This window comes from Mesoplodon mirus (genome assembly GCF_964341445.2).
Source record: "Mesoplodon mirus genome assembly, chromosome: X".
NCBI lineage: Eukaryota > Metazoa > Chordata > Mammalia > Artiodactyla > Ziphiidae > Mesoplodon > Mesoplodon mirus.
Window position 1 is genome coordinate 19882998 of NC_138981.1, and position 20375 is coordinate 19903372.

The window sequence follows — 20375 nt, forward strand, 5'->3', positions numbered from 1 at the left end:
CATTATACTGTGTAGTTTAAACATGTTATACAACATCCATTTAATACTGACAGCTTTTAAACAATACAAAAATGAAATTGATCAGAAACAAATGGAGATTTAAGGATAGAAGTAAGAAATGGTAAGCATAATGATTAAGGATTCAAGTTTTTTTTTTTTTTTGCCAAGGCAATGACCTTTGTCTATTTATTTAGCCTTGCTTTCTCATCTGCTAAACTGGCTATAATACTACCTACTTCAGGAAGTTGTTAAAAGGATACATGAAATAATGAAGTATTTAGCGTTGTGTGGGACACATGATAGGTGCTCTATAATGTTGATGTTAACTTTTAATAATAAAGAATATATTTTTCTTGCTATATTATAGTTTTTTCTGGACTATTAGGTAGCAATAGATAATACTGTGTTTTAAAACAACATAATATCACAAATTCACTGAAGGAAAAAATTCACTTTTTACAAGGATGTGGAAGGCATTGTGCTAAATGAAATAAGTTGGACAGAGAAAGACAAATACTGTACAATGTCACTTATATGTGGAATCTAAAAAATACAAGAAACTAGTGTCAGCTGAAAAAAATGCACAATCTAAAAGCTGAGAATTATGTTTTATTTGGTGGACTTTCTGAGGACTCAAGCCCTAGAGGCAGCTTCTCAGATATCTCTGAGGGACTGCTCCGAAGAGGTAAGGGAGGGGCCAGGATATGCATGGGTTTTTGCAACAAAGACCAGGTAGTGGGAACATAAAAATATCATGTTAATTAAGAAAACCAGACATCTCAAGTTAATGAATTTAGTACTTTTCTATGTACGGGAAGATGCAAGAGCCTCGGCTCATTGAAATCATTCTTTTGTTATGCACCTTAGCTATCTGAGGCCAGTATCCTGTTCTTTCCCATCCCAAGTCACCTCAGGGTGCACCTTTGAGGATGGCTGCAGTGGCTGAGGGCTTGGTAGTGGGCAGCCCATTTGTCTCCATTCTGAGTTCCCTCAGGGCTCACTGTTGGGGGGCAGCAGTAGTGGCTGTTGGCTTGGTGGCCTCAGCATCCTTTTTTTGCTGATATGGCAGGCAACATTTTTCATTCACACTAGTGAATATAACAAAAAAGAAGCCACCTCACAGATATATAGAACAAAGTAGTGTTTACCAGTGGAAGAGGGAGGGGCAGTATAGGGGTAGGGGAGTGGGAGGTACAAACTAGTGGGTGTAAGATAGGCTTAAGGATGTAGTGTACAACAAGGAGAGTATAGCCAATGTTCTGTAATAACTGTAAGTGGAAAGTAACCCTTAAAAATTGTATAAAAAAAGAAAAAGAAGTTCTAAACCCTACTTCAAGTTCAATAAATAAGTAAATAAATAAATAAAAATAAATAACTTCCCTGGAACTTTGCTGTAGTACCCTTAATGTGGTTTCCTGCAGTGGCTTGATGTATGATACAGTAATGAGTATAGAATTAGCATTTAAAGCCAGGCCGTTTTATACCCCTTCTAATTGGCTTATTTAGCCAAGTGCCAAATTGCTACAGTATAAAGGTTCTAGTACATTATCTCTAAAACAGGCAACAAGGTTCTAATGGACTTTCTTTTCTAAGTCTTTCTATTATTTTTCCCAATATCTTTAATCTATTAAATCCTGATAGCTTTGCTGGTAAAGTCAGTGTTTTGCTCATCTTTCGTATTCCTGGCAGACTTAGCACATAGCAGACATTTCGCAAACAAAATTACTCAAGAAGAGAAATCTGGAAAAATGATTTGCAACTTAATACAGTAGATTTAATTTTTTTTTGTAAAAACACCTACAATGTAGTATTTCTGCCTTTCTTCCTTCTACTCCACTTTTAAGTGCTTCCAGTGCTTGCATTGGAGAGCTACTATTGCTCATTACCAACCAGCGTGTTATATGAGGCCCTGAGTGTTGTAATGCACACGTGTTGAGCCATTTTTGTATATCCATTACCTTCCTATTTATTTATACGTTGGACTCTTTTGAAATATGCTTCAGTTTGTAGAAACCACAAAGCGTTCTTTTTAGCATACTGATTTACTAATTTTCAGATTATCATGCAATTTAAGTATCCTATATAGAAACCATTCACATTAGCATTGTTTTCCACCCCCTTGAGATAAAGAGAAAATAAGAATGAAAATGAAACCACATATGGAAGGAAAAGAATAGTTAAAAGATTTAAATCTGCCCCAAATTGTTTTTCTTCCTGCCAAACAGTAGCAATTTGAACTGTAGCCAGTTTTTGTAAAGTGCTGCCATTCTGTCTTTTCCCCATGGCTGCTGATAAATATTTTCAAGAGAAATAAAAAAAAAACCACACACACACACACACAGAGACTGGGGTCCCAGGATGGGCTATATAATACGGGAGTGCAAAATGAAAATATGGAGCCCCTTTTTCAAAAACAATTAACAATTCCAAAATGGCACCAGCAAAGCATAATGCTAAATGCAGGCCCTTGTGCACAGGTCACATGCCCATGAGGCTGGCCCTGTAAGGTTCCCTATTTCTGAGAGGTGGTCTTCCTATTGGCACCCTGCTTAGCAGCTCTTCAGGGTAATTACCTTCATTGTATCTCTTGAGAGCACTGAAACTTGAATATCAGAGAGAGTAAAGAGATGTGAACTCTTCTCCATCATGACCGTGCAGTGTGATTACTGGTCATTGTAAGATGGTCAGCAAGGCCATGGCATTAAGAATATGACATAATTCATCCCATGAATAAGAGCTGAGCCCTTTGAGCTTATGGAAAGCAACAGGGGAGAATAAGCATTTATTTGGTGTCTTCTTTGGATAGGAGCCATATCAGACTTTTTTTTTATATATTATCCTGATTAGTCATGTAAACTATGTAAAGTAATCTTTATTACCCCATTTTCTACATGTGTAAACTAAACCTCAAGGATATAAAATAACTTGCTCACAGACACACAGCAAGTAACTGGAAGTGTGGTGATGGCCTACATCTCTTCATACCAAGCCCATGTGCTTTGCATGCTGTCCGCTGTCTGTCCTTAGGAGCTGATAGCCACAATAAAAGTGCAGCCGTGAGAAACAAAGAGCAGGACTGCAAGAAGGGGGAGAAATTTAGCCTGGCAGTTTTTGTGGGGTGACGAAGCTGAGTCCAGCAAAGACTGAGGCCATGGACCATGTACAGAATGCAGCAAATAGAGAGTCCTGACCACAAGGAGGGGACTCTCTCCCTTACAGTAGAGTAATGCAGTGGTCAAAGAACAAATGTAACATGTTGGAGATGAATACAAGGTGACACCTTGAGTGCTGCAAAATTGTAGCTCCTCCTACAGTAAAGGCAAGAAAACAAAAACAAAATAAAACAACCTCCAATGTTGGACAACCAGGCTTCAGTAAGTAAATGAGAGTCTGTGAAGCATCCAAGGGCCAGAACATTTTAGAACAGTATATTCCAAGCTTCATTCACTTATGTTCTACTTTCTTCATGATTTTACTATGTCTCAGTCTTAACCATACTATTATGGATGTAACATACATTAAATCTTTTATTCTCTATCAGCATGAATAGATTTATACTAACTAAAGCACTAGCTTTCTGTCCTCAATCAAGCGAGTCTACTAATTGTTAAAGCTCATTTGCTCTTCAGTTTATTCAACTCATATTAATTGCCTTATATGTTCTAGGATCTGTCTACCAGGGGTAGGGGAGCAAGAGAAGTCAGAGATGAGTAGGACATGGTCCCTGCCTTAGAGCTTCAGAATGAAGTTATCATACAATTTCAGACTGTTCATAGAACACTGAGAAAGCAGGATTGAGGGAGTGCCAAACTTTGCCTGGAGTAAGGGGGAGCTTGGAAAGGTAACCTTGAGCAGGAGAGTCTAAACAAATGAGTGGGAGGATTTCACCAAACAGATTTGGAAGATTCATCTTCCCTGGATTTTGGCTGGATTTTTTTCTAAACTTTTCTGATCATGAAGTAAAAACCATCAAGGTTTATGAACTTATTGAATTCACTTCCATCTAACCGTTGGCATCAAGAAGTTTTCAGATTATTAAGGTTGTTTAGAAATAATCATTTTATTTTCGGTCTGATGAATCAAATAATAGAAATAAAACATAACCATAACTTTCTTGAATATTTTGATATATAGTTCTTATATCCATAATTTAGAATATAGGTGTGTTTTATGTGTGGGTATTTCTTAGCCTGAATACCTTTTTCATACAGACTTCATAGAATAAAATGCAAACTACTTTCTTCTACTGTTTTTTATTTTTCCTTGTAAAAAATGTTATAGTAAAAAGTGATTTATATGTTACTTACAGCATGTATTTACCATAATGTTTTTTTGCTTTTTGTTTTTTGTTTTTTTGCTTTCAGTGTAAAACTCTTTCTGGAGTCTGTGACCACATCATATCCCTGTCATCAGATCCTCTAGTTTCACAGTCTGCCCACCTTGAAGTGATTCAGCTGGCAAACATCAAACCAAGTGAAGGGCTGGTAAGAGATACCATGTTTATCAAAGCCACCACCCATCAACAGACAGCTAATGGTATGGGCAGAGCAGTCCCCAGACATGAGAATCCATGAATTTTAACAAACTTTGAATGGTTTGGGGGGTTTTTTTCCCTAGAGGAATTGAGGTAGTGGGAGTCAGTCATGATAAGAAGTTTTATAAAGGTAAATGAAAATGAAAGAGAATTTAAAATGGTGATTTCTGAATTATCCTGTTTACTTTGCTAAATAAATTAGCTTTAGTTACATTTTCACCCCCTACCAAAGTTCCTTAGGTTTAAAGGAAGTTTAAGTTATGAGTTTTATAATAAGAACCACAGTGTTACCTGCCCATGAAAATGAGTGTTTTATTTTGCTTTTGTTTGTTCCAGTTTTAATAGGTCTCTCTTCCCTTAGGTTGTGTAAGCTAAACAAACCCGATATTCTTTATAATTCTACTCTTTCTTTTAAGGGTGAGTAAGCAGGTGGATATTGCTAAAACTAGGCTAACATCTATGAGATGTATTTTTTATTATGTCATAATAAAGATAATCATCTTCTATATTTTGTTCATCTGATTAAAAATTGTATTGGTTCTAAATTTAACCCAAGGGAGAGCTTTTCCTTTAATGAGCCTCTAGAAAGAAAGCGTATAATATTAATATTAATGAGGGAGAGACAAAAAACAAGAAACTGGCTGTAGAATATCTTACCTACTACACAACTATTACATGTTAGTCTGGTGCTACAGCGTTTCTACTTTCTCCCTAGAGGTGAATTTTCCAAGGATACTATTAATGATGTTTTAGAAAGTAGAAATCTTGAAAACTAGTGTTAACAACTTAATTCAGATAATATATTCTTAAAGATCTCTCTGCAGGTTTAACTTTTTATGTGGCCTTTCTTCTTCAGCCGTATATGTGTGTGTGTGTGTGTGTGTGTGTGTGTGTATAACTGCTTCCGAGGGCAAAGCCTTCGTTGGTCACCAGTGAGTTTTTGGTTTGAAGCCCTCTATTCTATAGAGTGACTTCTCTCCTGTTACTTAACAAATTACTTTTGGGTAACTGTATTTCCTTGTCTTTTTGTGGCTTTTATCTGTATTTTCCTGGAAAGATGGAACTCAGCATCTCAGACATAGCCGAAGTATGTCATCATTGTAACCTATAAGTGTTATATCTATGTGATATCTTTGATTAGTTTAAAAATTTTATTTTAATGTTTATAAACTTATTTGAAGTAATATTTATGATTTAAATTCTGACTATTCTTTTTGGTCACATTTACAACGTCCAGTTTTATTTAAAGCACCTTTCCACCCATAGTATTAAAGATTTTCCTTTCAATATCTCCCCTTTCAGTAGTTCTGAAGGAAAGAAAGCTCTCTAAGCATGATTTGCAGAGTGGGAAATTATGAACTAATTAGATTAGGAGACAGAAAACCTGGATACAAATCACTTACATAAAATGTAGCTGTGAGTGTGATCTGGGGCAGGTGAGGGAGTAAATTTAACTTCCTTGGCCTTGATATTTCCATCTGTAGAATGTTGGGGGTAGGAAGGGATGGACTAGATCCTCTTTAAAGCTCCCTCTAGCTGTATGAGTTTGCAGTTCTGAGGATGGTATTGTTCTAAGAAAAGAGCCTGTTTTTTTCCCTCTAATTACCACTGAAATAATGGGGGTGAAATAACCATGTGAAGTGAGTCAACACATTGCTCATTAATGGACTTGATGACATCTTGATTTTCATTTTCAGTGAAGGTATAGCCCTGGACAGGTCTTTTATTTTTAAAATTTCAAGTACATAGAGCTGGGTCTGCTCTTTGAAATAGTCATGAACTTAAAATGCTAAGCACCAGATTCAGTTAGTCTGGAAGACAGCTGGTAGAGAAAAGAGAACAAGTGAGTGCCTACCATTTTCCAGGTATCATCCTCACAACTCTATAGAGTAGGTATCCTTACCTACTCACAGGTCCTTACCAGTTTGCCATGTACGACATAGAGGTAATATACAGTAGAGGCAGGGTTTAAATCCAGGTAAATCTAAATGAGGTACAATTTAACAAAGTTTATTCCATTATCCCACATTTAAACTTGGGATTGCTAAAGGGAGGTATGAGACGTTTAGGAGGATGACTTTAAAACTAGAACTACTTAGAGAAATCCATTTTAAAGGACAATCAGCAACACTTCATTGGGAAAATAATTCCAAGGGAGGAAAAGAAAAAGCTAACATGTTGAATATTAATAAAAAGAGTTAAGTGTAAAACCATTTCTTGTGATTCATGTTAAAGGGGAGATGACTAAATGGAAATTTTATATGAGTTACTCAAGGCATCATTTTAAAAATCAGCCACCTTTAAGTAAGTTTAGTCAGTCACATTTGAAATAGATTTGAGGATTTTGGTAGCATTTAGCATGTGCTTAGCCATAGGAAGTGTTTAAATGAAGGAAAGAAATAGAAAGACGTGGGAGAATACCAAGCTTTAATGAAGTTTAATCAGCTTAAAACATCTGCAGACGGTCTTCTGACTCTTTCAAAACAGAACATCTCACATAGGTAAAAGGTAACTGCTTTGTTCTTGCACTGATAAACTGGATAGATTGTTCATCAGCTTTCTACCTAATTAGTCAAATCTCCTAGAATTTCTTAGTTTTGAGAGTCCTGAGCATTATAAGGAATGGTGGGAAATGTGCTTAGTAATGGTTAAAATATATCAAACTAGCTTCTAAAATGCTTTTAAACAACAATAATTAGCAGAAAGTTAAAGGAAGGAAAATGAGAGCTATTGGAACATATCAAAACTAGATCAGAGCCAAGAGATAGGTTGAATAGAGAGGAAAGGGCTTGGGGAGCATCCTTGGGGAAGCCTCTTTGCCTCAGAGAGTTCTTTTGCTGTTTAGGCACTTGGACTATCTCCAAATATGCCTTCTTCCATTGACTTGACTGTGAGGTGGCTTTGGCTCCCGTTGGTTAACCGACATTCGGAGACGGTGAAGCAAATGTTATTTTGGCAAGCTGAACAGAAGAGAGGGAGCTGTTGGAGTCAGCTCCAGAATTAATTAATTGGTTAAAAAAAATGCAAGAAGGAAGAATGAAGATTTTGATGAAATGGAAGACCAGATTTATCTCAGTTCCAGAAAAAGAGCCATTTGAATTACATGTCCTCCTGCTGTTTGACCCTTTCTCAGAGGTGACCAAGTGATCAGCTGTATTTCTGTGGACTCTTCATTATTCAGAAGATGATTAGTTTGAAACTCATCCAAGCAACTTGTTTCTTCTCTTACTTTCTTTTGGTTCCTGACTTTTGGCCATTTTTCTCATTAGTACTACCAGAGGGAGATAAAAAAGCTGAAGAAGTCAGTCTTGATTATTAAAAGCAGTTACAACTAATGGTTTATTGAGGTTAGAAATGAAAATACTGCATAAAACAAAATATCTTCATTCTTTGTGGCATTTTAAAGATGTGCTTTATTTCTATTTAATTGCTCATAACTATAAGTTGCTAGAACTGAACTCTGTATACATAGCTCTATCCTTCTTTACTTAAGCATTTAAAAAATATTTTTGTTCATCTGAAAAAATTAGCTTTAATATAAATTATATAACATTTAATTATATATAAATAATGATGAAATCCTCTTCCTATAACTGATACTTGCTTTATCTTACAATTGCCATTTTAAAAGTTCCTGGTATGTGCAGTAATTACATAGGAATTTTATTTCATTAGTCATAACTAGATTATCTTCATGAGTTCTTATGATCCCAATGAATATAATGACTTTTCTAAACATTTATCTTAGGAGACTAGACTTTCTCTATGACCCAATCATTTAAGAAATTATATAGAGCTCTTGTCCAACACCTTAATTCATAAACAGTAATGCACAGTGTTGAAAGAAGTGTGGAGAAAAATATAATAAGCTTTTGCTTATAATTGTCAGAAGAGATGGGTGATTTAATTAAATTTGTAAAATATCAAACCCAGTTACACTTTATAACCACTTTGCACGTAGTATATGTGTGCTAGAGAGGTCTTAGTCTTTTTAGAATAGATGTTAAACAGTGAATGTTTGACTCAATATCTAGTTTCCAAATATTATGTTCTAATAAGAAGAGTGAAGGTGTACAACTCTCTTGTTAATAAATCTGTAAATTAGGAGCCTCATGATGGAGAGTGTGGTTAGGAGTCAGATTGCCTGGGCTTGAAACCTGGCTTCACCTCCTTTGGCAGACTCCTCAGTTTCCTTATTTCGGAAACAGAGATAATGACAGTTTGTACCACACAGGCTATTGTGAAATAAATGTCAAACACTTAAAACAGTCCTTAGCACAATAGAATTCACAGATAAATTAACATCTTTTAAAATTACATTCATTTTGTTTCACATCAGAGATCCAGGCTCAGCCATTTTTCTAATTGGTACCAACATCTTAGACATATGACATTACTGAAATGACTTTTCAGAATTAAAATCTACTCAATGACTTCTTAATAGTTCCATGCCATGAACTTACTGCTTCTTGTTTTTATTTGTTACTTATTTTCAGTGAAAACACATGTATATTCAGGTATAGAAATATATAATTGACATAAAGTTATAGGAAATTAACAGTAATTGTCTACTTCACATAATTGTTAAAATATATGCTTTTTCTGAAATGATTGTTGTTAGTTATTAAGTCCCTTATGTTTCAGACTTCAACTTTATTAAAATTAGTACTTTTAAATTTTTGAAGTCAATATTTTGAGATGCAAAGCACTTTTGACATAAAACTCAGTTAATTTTTACCCGAAGAGAATTTAAAGTAACAGAATCGTCCTTAGACAGGAAAAAAGTCCATTCACAGAATCATCTATTTTTTTTCTGATTTACTTAAGTGAAAATATTTCAGTATTTTAAATGTGAATACTTTCTTGTGATATTTTTTCTTTTAAGGTCCTGTCACTATGCATAATTTAAAGCTTTCATTTGCTCTTAAAGCTTGCAGAATTTGAAGGTTTCTGGATAATCTTTCAACTTTAATGAAGCTTTTTCTAAAATCGCTTTATATAAATGGAAATGGAATCTCACCCTCTTTGTTGGGAGGAGGGGTTGCCACACATTACCTCTGAATTATTTTTTTTAATTTTTGTTTAGAATTAAAAAAAAATTGTGGGGGCCACACTGTGAGGCTTGTAGGATCTTAGTTCCCCGACCAGGGATCAAGCCCGGGCCCTCAGCAGTGAGAGCACAGAGCCCTAACCACTGGACCGCCAGGGAGTTCCACCTCTTAATGATTGATATAGAGATGATTGGATGCAATTATTAAAACTTCATCAATAAGAAATTAAGGCAGAAAATGTAGGATACCACAAAAGAGGAACGGAAAAAAATTTTATATAAACTATTTTATCATTTTTCTTTCTCCAGTAGTTCTTTAGTGGCTCTGGAGAAACCTACTTTTTATTGTGTAATATGAATCAAGTATAATAAGCTAATAACATCCCAATATTTGAATTTCCCATTGTAACTTATATTTTGCCACAGAACATGTAGTATGGATTTTGAGGGGAGTGAGGTGTGTTCTTCCTTCAGGATATTGAATTACCATGCTGCATTTCGTAAGTTTCATAGGCAATTCTCTTTTCAAGAAATCATTTGATTATGCTGAGTACAGGCTTCTTCAGGCAAACTTTAGAAGCCAGAACATTCAGAGAGGAATTTCTTACCAGTTTAAAGACAGCCTTATTGGATCATGGATTCATCCCCGGGGCAATGGCAATTCTAATTTGATAGGGCTTTTTTTTTTTTTTTTTTTGTAAATGAGGTTATAATATACTTGAAAATATTTCAGTTGCTTCACTTATTTTTCTATGCTGTCTTTTTCTTAGGGTATGTATATTAAATCAACATATGATGGCCTCCATGTAATTACTGGCACTACAGAAAATGTAAGTATTCTAACATTTCATATTTTGGTGTGTGTTTTTCTTTTTATTGTTAAACAACTTACGTAACTCACATAATTGAGGTTCACTTCTGAGGACATGACAGATTAGGATATAAAATTAAAAAGACATATTGAGTTAGTAAGTGCTTTTGGGGGGAGAATTTCAGTCATTTCAGTTAGTTTAGAATAGCTGTTTACCTGAAGTAAATCGGATGTTTTTTGTTCACAGCCAGAGATTTGTCTTTGTTAAGTATTTTCTGATTCATGACAAGTTATTGTGACATCTAAAAGAATCCACTTCCATCTGTCAGACAGTTTAGTTTTATTAGGAAACTTAACTCAGGTAAGAAAGAAACATCAGATAAGTCAGGCTTTCTGAATACTTGAAGTATAATTTAACTTAATTCAGTGGAGGGGCAGCATGGTATAGATCAGTGTGTTTTCACAGTGAGGTCTGTCCCTGGACCAGAAGCATCAGCTTCCCTTGGGAATGACCCACCCCAAACCCACTGAATTAGCTCTGGAGACCAGCCTGTTTCTTAATAAGAGATTCTGTTTTAACAGGTGGTTCTGAGACATGCTCCAGTTTGAGAACCACTGCAAGCAGTGGGTCAGAGTCCCTAGGCCTAGGCCCTACACCCAATTTTGCATTTTAATGGCAGTGTAATATTTGGCAAGTCATTTACCCTGTCATTGCTTTAATTTCCTCAACTGTAAATTGGAAATAGTATATCAAATAATACATCATCTGCACTACATACCTCACTAGGTTGTTGTGAAAATCAAATAAGCTAATAAATATGAAATACTATGCTATAAAGAAAGAGTTACAGAAATGTGAAGTGATTGTGTTGGACATTAACACGATCAGTGTAATAGATTTGAATTGCTTAATAAGTCATTTTTTCTGCATTTGGTTGTCCCAGATTTCCATCCCACTTCTCTTAAGCAGGTTCTGAGCTTTGAAATTTTTTCTTTTAGAAATTCTGACAAGTTGCATGTTTATACCATGTTCCTTCAAAGAAGACTGAGGTGGAATTAGTTAATCTCAAGTTATTATTGTTCTCAACATTTTACCAGCATTTTCTTTTAAAAAAGACAACATTCTTTTCACCTGATTCACCTATTACTTTAATCATTTATTGATTTTCCCCCCTCCACTTCACTTAGTTTCTTGTGAATGGTGAAACATAATATACATTGCAGTTGTATTGTTTTACTGACTTCACATTGATATTAAATAAGAGAGTTATATGGGATCAAGAATATCACTTATATGCATATTGTCAACTATTTAAAATTTTTAAATGCAGTGAGATGCTGTATAAACTGTGCTCTTGTCACTGATTGATCATTCTCATTGGTGTGTACATTCCCCTGATACTTTGTTTATTCATTTGTTCATTTAACAAACCTCTGCCTCATGTCTGCTGTGTTCCAGGCTTAGGACTAGGTATTGAAACAATTTTTAAATTAAAGTAGCTTGCTGCCCCTAAGGAGTAAAAGTAGGGGTTTATCAGTGTAAACAGGTAGTGAAATTTGCATAGATAGACAAAGGAAAAAATAGTAAATGTTGCCAAGTGAAATCAGGGAAGGAATCACAGAAATGGTCATTTTGAACTAACTGTATCTTGAAGAATTGATAGGAACATATCTCTCTATATTGTATGGAGTCTGTAAAAAAAACTTGAGCGCTATATGCATTGCTTATATTACTCAGTAATATTTGATAAATGGATGAGTGACCAAAGAAAGATTGATTCTATGAGTAGTTCAGATATAAGCCATAGATTAAGAGTCATCATTTCTTTTTTCTTGAAAATATTTTATTATTTTTGGTACCCTCAGTCATTTATCATTAGATCTGTGTTGAGTCTTAGTAAAGCTGCTCACTAAGTGGGTAAGTTATTTTGCTTTGCTGTGCCTTAGTTTCTTAGTTTTCTCCTATGTAAAATGAAGGGTTTGAATAAAATAGCTCTTTTAACACTGAAAGTCTATAGTTTGTATGAATTATTTCCTTTTTTACTCATCTGTGCAAAAAGTTGTTTCGGTTTCTTTGAATTTTATGTACCAACTATCATTTTTTTTACATCATGACTTAGAGCCATTAGCTTGATTTTTTTTTTCATACTCTCCTTTTAAAAGATCAGTTGTGAGCCAAAAGCACAGGAACTGACTCTATAGTTACAGCTCGGTTTACGAACTTTTCAGAAATGTTACATGGTACTTGTTTGATTTGGTAGGTGCTGTAAAATAAATACTTGTTTTTTCTTGTTATGACACTATTCTTAGGGTTGGGTTCACATCCTAGATGAACCACTCTCTTAATCATATGGTTGTGTTATTACTTCAGTAACTGGAATTCCCTGAGATGCCATCTAATCTCCGTTTCCAGCCTCTGGCAAATAATTTTATTGGGAATTTTTTAATTCGTTAAATTGATTGTTTTAAGACTTATTTATTTTGGAAATAATTGGAAATTGGAAATGAATAAAAACTAAAGGAACTGGAAGTCACTTTTAAAGAAAATCCTATTCCAGTGTCTCAAAAGTAGCATTTTACTTTGCAGATTGCATCACCACATCATTCTTATTTAGCTTTCAGTAGATATGCATGAGTAATATTACAGTATTTATAGTTGTGTTTGATAACTTAACACACATATGAATACACAAATATATTTTTTCATAAAAACACATTTCCTGTATATTCAAAAGTCCATATGCATATTATCATTAAAATGTCTAATAATATGCATAATCAATAATCGATAGTCACTAGAGGGAAAATAAAGAATAGAATTTTAAATTAATTATCCATACCTACAATATTATAAAATTTCTGTCTTAAATCTCATTTTAGTTTCCTAAAGACTTCATAAAACTTGTCAACATTAGCTTACCAAAGTTGTTTTTTGCTTGTTTTTGTTTTTAATGTCTTTGGGGAGTAAAGGAAAAAAATGATAAAATTGTTACATCTTGTAGAAGTGCTGGCATTTTAGTTTATTTAATGTGATTTTATTTGCCTATATGTTACACTGTATGAAACATAAGAAATAGGATTCTCTTGTAGTTAGATAATTAGAGAGAGAATGTTATATAATATAACTTTGAACAAGTGGCAATCCATCTTTTAATTTGCTTTTCTCATTTATTCAGGATTGATGGTATTAATGATGAAATAAATTAGCAATTTCATTATTAGTTGACAGAGCTTTGATGCTGATCATAAGCATGTACTTGAAAATACTTGTTTGCTGATGTTAATGTGAATTATTTGTATTAAATGAAAAAGATCAATGTTTAAAAAATAATGTTTTGACATATATATTTTTGAATCAGTTGCCCAATAGAGCCTGAGAGGGTTGTCTGTTTAAAGTGTGCAGTTATCATTTTCCCTTAATGCTGTCAGAAACATATTGGTCTTTTACAACATAAATACCTATATATTGTTTTACATTCCTGCTTTCTGTCATTAGTTATACATAGAATACAAATAGTATATCAAATATTAGTAACCACTTTTGCTGGTTTATTTTCTTGAAGATTATAATTAACTCTTGATCTAATTTAAAAGGGTGAACTTACTGTAGTGTTTCCACAGAGAAGAAATGACTGATAAAATTTATGTTCTTTATCATTTCCTTTATGTTAAATTTAGTCACCTGCAGATCGGTGCAAGAAAATCCATGCTGGTGATGAAGTGATTCAAGTTAATCATCAGACTGTGGTATGTATAATTACCTTACAAGTCAGTGGGAGGCACTAATATAAAGATTGCCTAGAGCTTTGAAAGAATACCAGTGGAATGAAAGGCCTGTTTGTGTACAAAATAATTGAATAGCCTTTTTAAAAATAACTATTTTTCTTAATTATCTGAAGAAATGTAAGGCATAGTTTTAAACGAACATGAGGAAATATTGGTGGTGGCTGAGTTTAGATGTACATTTCTATATGGACAGGTGCAGGATAATATTACTCTATGAACTGGGGTGATCATTTTGGAATAGAAATTAAAGTGACAGTGCATACAAATTCAACCTTTTCCTGATATAACTTTTAAGTTTCATTTTATAAATTATCAAATTACCTAGTAGATATGTTTGGTAACAGCATACATTCATTCATCTACTTTAACATTGATTTGTTCATTAAAGCAGATTGGTTTATTTTAATGTCAGTTTTTAAATTTTAAATTGGAGTAGCTGAATTGGCTTTTCATTTCCCAAAAGAGGACTATAGTTGAAGTTTTAAAACTATTGCACTTAACTAAATAAGTTCATAAAATTTTTTTGCTCTATGAACCTCACAACTCCCTTTCTAGCTAAGAACGACAGTGGCATTCTGTGCCTATGGTAGATTTTCAACGGCAATTTTTCTTAATCTTAGATTTAGAAAATGAACATCATCTGATTTTCATTTTGGACTACTTTCTGTCTCAGTTGATCTATCTCTGCCAAAATAAAGTATAAAGTTTTTTTAAAATGAAGTTAAAATTAAAATAATCTGATTATTGATTAATAATCCTCATTTTAAAAGAAAGTGGGTTTTTTTCCTGGTAAATATTCACTTATGGCTCACTAACTCTTCAGAGTGAGTAATTATTTCCTGTTGTACCTTTTAACTAAATTTGGTTTTGCATGTTCTAGTCATAGAAGAAAGGCTGTATTTTGGGGGTAAGAAGACTCATGTGAAAAGTCTGATCTTTCTCGGTGATTCTGATATTAAGGCAGACGCTATTTCAATTTTGGTTTTGAATAAACTGAGAAGTTTGTGATATTTTGGAGAGGCTCCTGAACACTGATAATTAAAGTTATGATGTTTCTTCAATGAGTTCATTATCTAAGTGAATAAAAGTTAATGAAAGTTTGAAAAATTAAATGTGTGGGTGTAAAGTTAATACTAATTATTGTTAGTTAATTAATGGAGAATATTGGTAATCGACAGAGCCTATCTACACTATGACAGTTTTGATGATAAGTTCTCATTACTAGAAACTATACAAAGTGATTGTCTTGAGTAAAGTTTCTTGTCCCCTAGGATGAGGATTTGGGGCAGTGGGATAAAGCAGCTGCTTCTTCTAATGTTCATGCTGCCTCCATTTCTACAATGTAACCTTAACAAATATGACATCTGTTGGATAGTTGGGCCTGTTTCCAGTTGGTCAATTCTAAGAGGGTAGAGATTAGTCTCTAATGAAAAATAAAATTGTTAAAATGATACTCTTTGTGGAGCATATTCTCATGTCTATTGTATATGAAAGTCTTTAAAAGACTTCAAGTGAACTAATAAAATCTCTATGGATTGGTGATATTTATATACTGTGAGAATGTGTCAACACATCTTTGCATCACAGGAATATTCTAAAATATTAAAAACTACACAGAATGATGGTTGGGGGAACTTGCTTTCAGTTTTTGCTCTGAAACTGACTTACGGTTTTAAGTGAGTCATGGTAACTATTTAACTTTATCTTTTTAATAATAATAACCATAGCCAACACTTACTGTGTTCTTACAGTGTGCCAAGCATCATGTTAAGTAGTTTACATATTTTATGTCATTTACTCCTCACAATAATCCTATGAAGAAGGTGTAAGTGGAGATTGAATGATTATTTAACCCACCCACAGCTCAAAGCTCACTAATTACAAGGCCCATGCTCTTACTTCAGTTTTATTATACTCCTTCCCCAAAGTCAAATTATAAAATTATCAAACAAAAGGGGAGGAATTCTAATAATCCTGTAAGTAAACCCCAGGATTCAGGGAGAGATTACAGGGAGCCAAGGGTAGAGAAGAAGAGAGGAAGTGAGGATTTACATAACTGGGGTAGTGGTTCAGCTGAACTGAAATTAGAAATGGGGTTGAAATTTAACTTGACTGCCACTTCTTCACTCACTCCTTTCCTTCAGATAGACAAGATATGTAAAACACAATGCCAGGCACACATGAGGAGTTCAACAGAAACTAACTTTCCAACCTCCCTTCCTCCCTTTTACCTACTACAACAGTTGGGCCAATTGGAGCCCAGTTCCTTGACAGACTGCTACTACAACCTACAAATTGATTTTGGATGATAATAGAGACATTCTCTGTCAGGAAATTATGTTGAATTCCATGAAAGTAGCCTTCCTTAATAGTGTGATCAATTACCAGATTGTCTTCTTTGTGTTCAAGTAGAGGCATAGTTGTGCAAGAATGGTACCTTCCATTAAATGCACCCTACTCTGTCCTCTTTTTCTTGCTATTGCCTGCATTGTGGTCTGTGCAGTGCTTTTAACTTCTTACCAGACAATATACAGAGGTGGGGAAATGGACATTATCTGAGTTTTATTACTACAAAAGGCTTGATAGGTTGTTAAATTAGTTGAAACAAGTATAAGTTATTTGCAGTCTGCAATTACCCCTTCTCTCCCTGCATTCATAACCAGGGACATTAGGGGTTGGTTATGATGTAATAATTACATTAAAGTATGGCCTAATATATTTGAAATACATATTTAATGATATTTTAATCCAGTAATTAACTGACCAGAATAGTGAGATTTTGCCAATATTATTCTATACCAATTTAGATTCAATAATGAAAAGAGTAATGTTCAATTTTATATTTTGAATGTTATTAGCCCAGTTAGTAGTTTTCTGTAATTCTAAAATTTCCTACTGCTACAGGTAGTAATGTACAATATAAAATTTGATAACTTTTCTTATTATAAAATACCTAGAAAAGCAATGTGAAATTTATCCCTAAGAGTATGAGAAAGTTAAATAATCACAGATGAATTCAGATACTATTTTTTGAAATTGCTAGTATGGTATATCTTCAAGATGTCCAATTAGATGTGTGTGTTTGTGTGTTTCTAGTTTGCTCTTTTTTTAAAAAAGTACATTTTCTTATTTGAAATGAAACTGGAAGTTTTATGTCCTTTTTCACGTTGCTATATTCTTTATTATAAGTGGCTTTTAAGCTTTTCTAATCAACATACTTCTGTGGCTGAGAAACTGTGGCTGCCAGGTAGGAAGAAGAAAAAATCATGAACATCCAAGCAAAGCAGACTGAGTCCTATTGCATGTCTTCCCTGCCAGTGAAGATCCAACTCCTCAAAGGCTGCTGGAATCTCCCAAGATTTTTTCCACTTCATCTGCCACTACATTCCTCTCTGGGAGATACCTCGGCATAGTTTGAACCAACAACTCTGCCCTCATGATGCACTTTTAACACTTTTTTTTTTTAGCTGATGAGACTACTTATAGTTATTAAATCTATCTGGGCGTATTCCTAATGAATTTGTTAAAATTTCATGTCAATGCTGTTTTTGGTGTGTAAGTGTTATAAAGATTCTATCCATACTAAAAACAGATATTTTCTTCTTAGGAATATGAGTTGAAAAGAGTGGGGTATGTGATGGTTGAACCAGCATTTGGAAAATTTTCCTTTTATTTTGTGTATATACTAAAACATATTCACTATTATTTTGGAAGGTCTTCTGGAACCTGGTGACTACATTATGGCAAGAAATGGTTCAATAGATGGGGCTATAAATCCTACTGGGAAATAACTGGGTTGGGATACTCATGAAGAATATAGACTACAACAAATAGGGTGTTAGACATTGATCAGTGAGAGATGGAAGATGAACACTATAAACTAGTGTGTTTTGTTACCCCCAAATGGTAAACGTTGCTGAACAAGAATGCAGGTGATGGCAGAGGGGGTGAGGAGAAGGGAACAAGTTAAAGGACTATTGAGTTATCTCAAAAGGTCATTCTAACTTCATTTATGTAACTCTCAATGGTGTCTCCCTTATTCTCTCTTATTCTCACTCTAGTCTCTCATTTTTTACTCTTTCTTCACCCTCTTGTTCCTTCAATCCCAGAACAACAGGCAAGTATTGTTTGAAAGGGAAACCAACGTAATCAGAATGGATGGAGAGTGTGGTGACCCATTAAAACCCAGCTCTCCCTTTCCCTCCCTCTCACCCTACTGCCCTGCCCCTGGACTTCAGCAGGAAGGAAGGAGTGGCTCATTGAGTGGAATCAGTACCACAGTATTGGCTAACACTGATGTGCTTTTTCTCTCTCTTAATTTAATTGTTGTCTTTATTTTTTTAGGTTTTTCTTCTAATTCAGTTTTCTTCCCCTTTCCTTTACCATCCTCATCTCTTCTCACTTGACTATTTCTCCTCCATTCTTCACCTCTTTCAGGGTTTTTTTTTTAATTCTTGCCTATTTTCTTCTGTTCTCCTTTCTCAAAGGAGAAAGTATTTATCTTATAATTCCTTATAACCAAAATATTGAAAACTGAGGCCTCAAATGGCAGTATTTGTGGTGCACCTCCTTTCTTATTCCTGTAAACACAAGATGTTGCTGGAATACAGAGATTAAATATTTTAGCATGGTGTTTAACATATTGCTTAATAAATGGTTATGATAATATCCTAAAATAACTCCATTAGGATTCTAAGAAATTGGTATTCTAAAACAGAGCACATGAATTGTTCTCTTTTGGAAGGGAGAAATATCATGAAGAGACACCAAAAATTGAAAGAAATAATGCATCATAGTTTTCAGTTACTCATAGTAATATTTTATTTCAGGTTCTACCTTATATAGTATGTCATTTATGAGATGATGGTAGATTTTTTTTCTTTTCTTTTACCTTGAATATCGTGGATTTGATGAGATGTGTGGAAACTGGTTTTGAATTGCCACATATTGATTTAAGTTATATATTTTATTTTCCCTAGAGAAATCAATTCATTACTTTATTATCCAATATAATATTTTATGATTTTTCTGTTATCAAACTAAAATTATCTTAAGTCTTTATATAAAGGAGATAAGTTGTATGATACCTTAATATTGGTAACTTCCTGTGAACCAATTTATTTTTTCTGCAGATCTCTGCATCCTGATTTCTTTCTTATTTATGAAGTTCTTATTAGCTTCACCAGGAAAAGACTAATTGGTTTTAAACATGATTAACGCTAATTTATTTTTATTATTAGAAACATCTTTCAGTGTCAACATACAGTTAATATGGTCTAGTTATTTTACATGGAATTTTAGAAGGTTCCCATATTAAGTGATTATTTTGTATGTTTCAAATGTATCTGTTGGCTGATGTTCTTACCTACTCTGGCTTATTAAGTGTGCAACTCATTTGCAAATCAGTGTCAATAACTATATCCCTTTTCCTACATCTATCAGAAAGGCAAAAGTTGGCCAGTCACAATTCCCTGATTTACTTTCTGTCTGTAGTAGGGGTGGGCCATTAGTAGATAACAGTTAACTGCCTAATGAAGATTAAAAATTATTGCATGAAAGGGAAACACATTAGAACATCATAAAATAGGAAATTCAAGAGATAATTATAAAAGTCTCACATTCTTTTCAGGTTATTTAGCCCTAGGATTTAAATATAGGTTTCATCCACTAAATTAATATGCTGATAAGCTTGGTGGCTGAAATTTTAGGTAATGTAACCACTGATCACTTTCACATTCCCTCGCACCTTATTACTCTAATACTGGGCAATAAGGGGAATTTAAAATTGAGACAAATGGCAGAGAGAGCTCACTGTGACCCCATTTAGAGCTGACGCTGAGTTACCTTTTTTGTCTGGGTTGTTGCATTTCTGATAAAATGATTTCTAAAGATAACTTCTACAGTGAAAGTATTTATGACCATTATGGAAGTTCTTAAACTAAAACTTTTTATTAATAAAGATGTAGAATGCTGTTTATTTAGCTATATAAATGCATATATACACATTCTTTGGTTTTGTTTTGATAAATATAGTCATCTATTGCAATAATAGCTAGTATTTTCAAATACACATATCTGTTAAATGTCTACCAGTAAATGACATTATAAAAATTATTCATAGAAAAGCTGTAGATTTTTAAACATGTTACTTTTTGAATACTAGGGCTTTGGTTCCTTTTAATTATGTTTTTCGT

The 20375-nt window shown here is 33.9% G+C and overlaps 1 protein-coding gene across 5 annotated transcripts in view; it reads left to right on the forward strand.

Moving 5' to 3' along the window:
* Positions 1–20375, forward strand: part of CNKSR2 (connector enhancer of kinase suppressor of Ras 2) — a 255004-nt gene that overhangs the window by 108736 nt on the left and 125893 nt on the right. For all 5 annotated transcript variants that reach the window (XM_082610757.1, XM_082610756.1, XM_082610758.1 and 2 more), the window contains exons 6-8: positions 4365–4484; positions 10355–10414; positions 14074–14142. In XM_082610757.1, coding sequence (XP_082466883.1) covers positions 4365–4484; positions 10355–10414; positions 14074–14142 — 249 coding nt within the window. The remainder of the gene's footprint in view (positions 1–4364; positions 4485–10354; positions 10415–14073; positions 14143–20375) is intronic.